Here is a 6935-nt window from a genome sequence, read left to right as displayed (position 1 = left end):
AAAACACAAATTTGTGATGAATTATTACAATCATAATTAATTAAGAAAATCAAGAAAAAATTATAAAAATATCAAATAAAAGATAAAAAGTAGAGTAAAAATTTATTTTGAAACAAAAAATTTGTCAATTGTGCTAAAAATTCTAAAAATTTGTATCTTATCATATAATCAATTTTGTTACTCACTTCAACTTCATTATTCTTTTGTATCCAAAAAAGTATATAATGTCACATTTATTTCAAAAAAAAATAAATTTTTTTAAATACACATGTTGAATAATGCTAATTGATCTAATTGATACTAATTATACTCTAACAGTTATATTCAATTAATTAATATACATAATATTAAATTGTGTGATATTTAAATATCTAATCAAATCAATTAGTTGATATAATTAATCTATCATAATGAATTGTATTTAATAAATTAAAAAAAATAAATTAGGAAATACTCTTAGAAGCATGTCACGTCCGTTTTATCATTAAATGTAAAAATTCTATTTTTATATACGGGCGCGCTACACATCCATGTAACTATGTAACCAAATTGGCCCAAGCCCAAATAGAGTCAGGCACATTAATGACGAGTGAAAACATGCGCCCGAAAACCCTTCGTTACTTCGCGCTCATTATGAAAAAACGTTACTTCTTCCTCAACATGATACCGCTACACGAAACCGTTCATTCTCTTCGAATCTCTCTCAAAATCACTCAAACTTCAGTCACGATCTCTGCAAAAACTACTACTGGAGAAGAATCGCGAGAAGATTTGGCAAGAAACAAACAGAAACGAACGAAAACAGTAACAGAGATTTGCCTTCCTCCTCCTCCTCCTCATTCTCCTCCTTCTTTTTCGCGTTCCTTCTTCTTCACGTGTTTTCTCCTTATGTTCATTCTTTTGTTGTTATTGCTGCTGTTTTTTTTTTTTGTCTTTTAATCTTTCTCTCCTTAGTGAATAGTGAAGAAGCAGTAGAAGGTGAAGAGGAAGAGTTTTGAATCGTGCAGAACAGAAATGAACCAAAATGGCCAACTCTACTGAACCAAACATCATTCATGTGCTGAATAAAATGTCATAAACATTTAATCATCAAGAAAAATATTTCTACATGCATAAGGACTCAATTGAATACACTAATAGAAGTGTCTTTATAAATATATTTTTTGGATGTGTCTCTTTATATATGTGTTTAAAATATAATAACTAATCATTGTTGGCCATAAATTGGCAGATAATATGTTGGTCAAAAGTAAATAATATGCTATGAGTCGATAATTTAAGTCAATTTCTCTCCCGAATTTCTTCGGATACAAGTTTTTCTCCCTCCCTCTTTTAGATTTTAGGGCTTCGTTATCTTCTCGATCCGCAAGCAAAATTCGGTTCTCCCAAGCAGGACGATCATGGGGGTTTCCTTCAAAGTTTCAAAGACTGGCACTAGGTTTCGCTCCAAGCCCCTTCCCGCTCATCCCGAACCTTCCAGCGATGGCACCTCCCAGAATTCAATGTCAATTTCCCGCGAGCCACAGGTGCGCCAATGTCGTTTCACTTCATTCTCCAATTTCACTTTCGATTCGAGATATTTTCTTGGTGGAGCTTACCGTTGAAGCTTGCTGAAGCTTGAACCAGTTTTACTTTATAACTGAAATCTCTCTTCACTTCAATTGTATTCCAAACAATAGAGCGAAAATTTCCGTCACATTTTATTTCATTCTACCAGACATAAAAACCGAAGGTGTCTCTTCCCCCTATTGAAAACGTTTCACTGATTTTTATTTTCTACCTTGCTTTGTATCTTGAGAGAGCTAAATTGGTAGACGTGGAAATCATGTTGGTTCCGTTGATATTTGTGGTAGTATTTCAGGTTTTAAAACATGTGGAAGTTAGAAAAGAAATTGTATTGGTCTAGAAGGCAAATCAAAGTGTTAAAAATAAAGGAAAGTGTTAAAAATAAAGGAACTCTAATACACTGAGCTGTTTGAATGTAATTTCAATTTTGGGGACGGGTTATAAGATGAAAAATGATGTAGGTTTTCTGCATTAGAATTATCATATTGGATGGGTTGGTTCTAATTTTTCTTCAGCAAGAACATGACATCCTCGAGGTTTTTCTTATTTTGCAATTGGCCAGCATGTTATCTGAATTTCATATAGATATTTGTTGAATCTCTTTCTTATTGCAATGTATCATTTTTGTACAGAGTGATCTCTCCGTGGCTGGCAAAAACTGGGGTCAGATGTCCACTTTGTCCATTCCATCTGAACCTCTTTCATTAGCAGGTAAGTCTTGAAATCAAATTGGCCGCCTAACTTGTGTATGAATACTGAATGCTGTGGGGCTTTCATGTTTTCACAGATGCGGAAGCTTCTTTCACATTGAACCTGTTCCCAGATGGTTATTCTATTGGAAAACCCTTCGAGGTTTGTGTAAGCAACAGTCAATATTTTGTTAATGTTGAAGGAATATCCTGAAATAAAGAAAGTATTATAGCATGACTTGTATGTTTCTGAAGTAGTGATTGGTGAATTTTCAGAATGAGATAGCAAACCATGCTAAGTATCAAGATTTCCCCAAGTTGTTACATCCATATGATAGGTCATCTGAAAGCCTTTTCTTGGTAAGTCTTGCAAATCTATGATATTCTAGTTCATTCAGTTTCGGCAGTACTGTTTAAAGAATTGCAATTGAGCATGGCATTGAACAATGTATAATACGCAATGCTATCTGTACATCTGAAAGTTTCATACTAAGCTTTTGATTTACTTAATTCCAAAAGCATTGCATTTTTGGGATTTCAACCTTAGATCAATTTCATTTGACTAGGTTTGTTGGGTTTGGTATGGGAGAAGGGGAGAGTTTTTAGTGGCACTATGCAGTTTTCACCACTATTTGGACTATGCATAATGCCACACCTTCAATGACATTTTTTTTTGACAAGCATGATTTATGGTATGTGATTAGGCACCCAACATCTATTTGGTGTAAATCTCACGATTTCTATAGGGGACTTTTCCTTGCAAATATGTTGAGCTTGGAAAGCTATGCTTTATTGATAAATCCTTTTGTTTTTGTATAGCGCAACCCTTATCTGCAATTTGTATTATTGTTCTCCTCGTATTAATGAAATTTCACTGTTTTATGAAAAAAATAAGAAAAGTTGTTGACTGCTGGGGACTTGGTTTCTTGTTTCTACCTCCTGTGCATTTGGTTTCTGGAATTTTGAAATAAAAATAGAGCCAGAGTCCAGAGACTATGCTACTTGTCTGGGCACTTTTGTTAAGTTAGTAGCCTAAGATTCATTGTCTTATTCATCATTATAGTTTCTTAATTCTGTTAGTTTTGGCTTGTCTACTTGCTTCAACCATTTATACACTTAAACATTTTGTTTCTCATTAATGGTATATTTGCAGGCTATAGAGTCAGGCCACTTACCTGCAGACATTCTGGATGATATACCTGTCAAATATGTTGATGGAGCACTGATATGTGAGGTGTGTTGTTTCATTGTTTGTATACTTTCCTTTGCTGGCAATATTTAAATTCCTATCATTTTCTTATAAAAAATCTTTTAAGGGGACACACGTTTCTTCTGGGCAATAGAACATTTTATGAAGAATTGAGACCTCAAGTTCACAGATTCAAGCCGTGGAATCAGCTGCTGATGCATTTATCAGGATATGCTGCCTGCGTTACACTTTTTGGGTGCGGTCCTTCCCTAGACCCTATGTAACGTGGGTTGCTTGTGCATCGGGCTGTGTTTTTTTATAGAACAGTTTACAGTGATTACGGTTAAAAGATGAGTTGGTTATTAATTCCTTGAGGAGCTCTTTCATAATGATACCACCTCTTGGCATTCCTTCCTTCAATTAAGGACAATTTGTTATGCTCTTTTTGCTTTCTTTCCTTTCTCTTATTTGATCAATTTGAAATTCAGCTTTGTATTGTTTCTGTAACTTCTCAGGTGCGTGATTTTCGAAGATGTGCTTCAGAAAACGGGGCTGGTGTTGTGTCCACTGACATGTCTCCTGTTGTTAATAAAGTATGCCTCAAGATGTCATTAGAGAATATTGTGAAGGACATCCCATCTATCACTGATAAGTCTTGGACATATGGTGATCTAATGGTGAGTATTGTTAACCATTCAATGAACAATTCCCATTAGTTTTTCATTTCGTGTGTGTTGATATTACCTCATCTTTTCCACAATAGGAAGTTGAATCGAAGATACTGAAAGCTGTACAACCAAAACTTCATCTAGATCCTACTCCAAAGCTAGATCGGCTGTGTGAAAGTAGAGCTCCCACAAAGGTATAAATAAGATATGTTCTCCATCGACTAACTTATTATGTACTGATATGCATTATAGTGATGGTGAGCTTGATGTTGCAGCTTAATTTGAATCTGGGCACTTTGCGGAGAAAACGATTAAGGCATATTCCAGAGTTTGCTGTTACTTCTAATAATGAAATCCATGGTAGGAAAGTATGCACGGAAATAATGCCAGAAAGCTCAAATAGCAGGTTGGGTGATTCAGGTATGGTTGCATCTAATGCCATTTTGCAGCAGACCCTTGAAAATCCAGCAACGCAAAATTTTAATCCACAAATTGCTATGGCCTTGAGACCCAAGACTTTCATACCAGATTCCTCTGTCCCAGGATTTTCTATGTTGTCTAATCAATCAAGGTATCAAATGGCATCTGCTGCTATTAATCAATCTGGGGCATCTCCTGCTTCACAGGATGCCATGATTTCATATGCTGATAATACAAACTCAAATGCCTCCATTCATGCAAAACGGGATAGTCAACATGGACAAACATCACCTTTATCCAATCTTGCAAAAAGAATGAGGCATTCTTCCGCAGGTGTTGACACAATGCAACAGCAGCCAGTTAGCACACATTCTGAAGCTCTTCAAGGATCGGATATGAACTGGCAGAATCCATTATTGCCACAACAAGCAATGACCAGAGGTATTCAGTATGTGAGCAGTGGTAATCAGAAATTTTCCCAGAAGGTATTTGAAGGGGTGCTGAATCAAGATCAGGGGGCTGTTCATTTGGCTTCTGGTCAGCATGGTATCAGATTAGTTGCAAAGGAAGAACAGTTTGAAATGGATAAATTAGATGGCACAGAAATGAACCGCAGTATGCAAATGGAGACAAGCAATCTAGATTCCCAACAGTTGCTGCTTCAGCAACGGTTGCCACAGGCATTCATGAGACCGAATTTCCCTCAGACAACCTGGAATGCTATGGGTCAGCATATGGAGAAAGAAGCGAAAAAAGAAGACCAGGTTGTTCAGAAAAGGAAGTCAATACAGAGTCCTCGTTTATCTAGTGGGGCATTACCTCATTCGCCATTATCTTCAAAATCAGGAGAACTTTCGAATGGTTCAGTTGGACCAAGTTTTGGACAATCTGCAATGACAGCTGTAGCTGGTGCATCACAAAAGGAGAAGATATCAATGGCTTCAGTTCCTGCTGCTGTTGGAACACCACCTTTGACTTCTAATGCTAATGATTCTGCACAAAGACAACACCAGGCACAACTGGCTGCCAAACGGAGATCTAATTCCCTTCCCAAGACCCCAGCAATGAATGGAGTTGGTTCTCCGGCTAGTGTTGGTAATGGGGTTCCATTGAATGCAAATAGTCCTGCAGTTGGTACCCCTGCTATGGTTGATCAAGGTCTTCAAAATATGCTTGAAAGGTTCTCAAAAATTGAACTGGTCACAACGAGGTATGAGTGAAATTTTAAAACTGCATCTCCATATTATTTCCATAATTCCTCAGTTGTGATTTTCCATATACCATTTGTTTCTGTACTAGGTATTTTGTGGTGGTTATGAAATTTAATTTTTACCATCTTAATCAAGCACTATTCTCCCACATCCTTAGAAGTTATCATATTACTTCTTTAATCAGATACAGTTTATCTTAGTCTGTGCTACAGTGCCACTACTTTTCAGAGTGAAATTTTCAGATTATTATTTCTTTCGTTTCTCTTATGTATAGCATATGGACTTATGGCAGGCTTCAACTGAACTTAAAGAAGAACAAGTCTGATGATTATCCCATAAGAAAGCAGAATACATATTCACCTCAGCATTTGTCAGCTTTTCTTGCCAATCCAAACAATAATGAAGGATTGATAGAGGAAACAAGTTCTTTGTCAAAGTCGCTCATAGGTGGAAGTATGAATGTCTGCAAAATGAGAGCTTTAAGTTTCTGCTTGCCGGAACGTGTACTCCAAGGTTTGTTTTGTTGAAGTTTTGGAAGTTATATAGTCGTGTGTGGGTGCATATATAAATTTTGTTCTTTTGTCTGAAATTCCACTCTCTTCTTCAGGAAATGTTGTCTCTTTAGTTCCCAGGTTACGAATTAGGATGATAATGGCTGAGAAGCCATCTGATGGTACCGTGGCTATGCATTATGGGGACATTGATGAGGGGGATTTCCTAGCCTCAGAGGAACATCTCCCCACATTACCCAACACTGTAAGTTTAATGTTGTATGTAATATGTGTTATTAGAAACCTAGTAATTTCACTGAAAAAGCAGAGCTATGTAACTAAAAAAGAAGGAAACTGTAAACTGTCAGCTGAATCAGATAGTACAGTAGCAGTAGAAGATAAAAGATATAGCAGAGAAATAAGATGACAATGAAGATAGAAGCAAAGGGGTTGAATGGTATCAGTGTGATATCATTCTTTCCTGGGGTAAATCACCAAAAATACACCCGAATAATTTTGTCGCTGACAAAAATGTGCTCGAATTTTGTTATCGACAAAAATGCCCTCAAATAATTTAAAAACACGACAAAAATACCCAACATTAAAATGTATTTTCAAAAAATGTTTTAGAGATTGAATTTTGATGCGATTTTTTGCAAGTATGAGAAGAAAAATGAGATATTTTTATCCTTAAAATTTGG

General features: G+C 36.1%; 1 protein-coding gene across 1 annotated transcript in view; it reads left to right on the top strand.

The window, feature by feature from the left end:
• The window catches only part of LOC107617609 (mediator of RNA polymerase II transcription subunit 15a), a gene marked incomplete at its 5' end in the record, with an annotated part of 10255 nt that continues 4564 nt past the window's right edge, over positions 1245 to 6935 (top strand). Inside the window, 10 exon segments of the mRNA XM_016319409.1 lie at positions 1245 to 1526; positions 2199 to 2277; positions 2354 to 2418; positions 2532 to 2615; positions 3409 to 3489; positions 3960 to 4121; positions 4208 to 4306; positions 4388 to 5742; positions 6036 to 6256; positions 6351 to 6499. Of these exon segments, the coding sequence (XP_016174895.1) occupies positions 1401 to 1526; positions 2199 to 2277; positions 2354 to 2418; positions 2532 to 2615; positions 3409 to 3489; positions 3960 to 4121; positions 4208 to 4306; positions 4388 to 5742; positions 6036 to 6256; positions 6351 to 6499 (2421 nt within the window).

Source organism: Arachis ipaensis, chromosome B09 (assembly GCF_000816755.2).
Source record: "Arachis ipaensis cultivar K30076 chromosome B09, Araip1.1, whole genome shotgun sequence".
Lineage (NCBI taxonomy): Eukaryota > Viridiplantae > Streptophyta > Magnoliopsida > Fabales > Fabaceae > Arachis > Arachis ipaensis.
The sequence above is the reverse complement of the archived record's forward strand: the minus strand, read 5'-3'. Positions and strand labels throughout refer to the sequence as shown.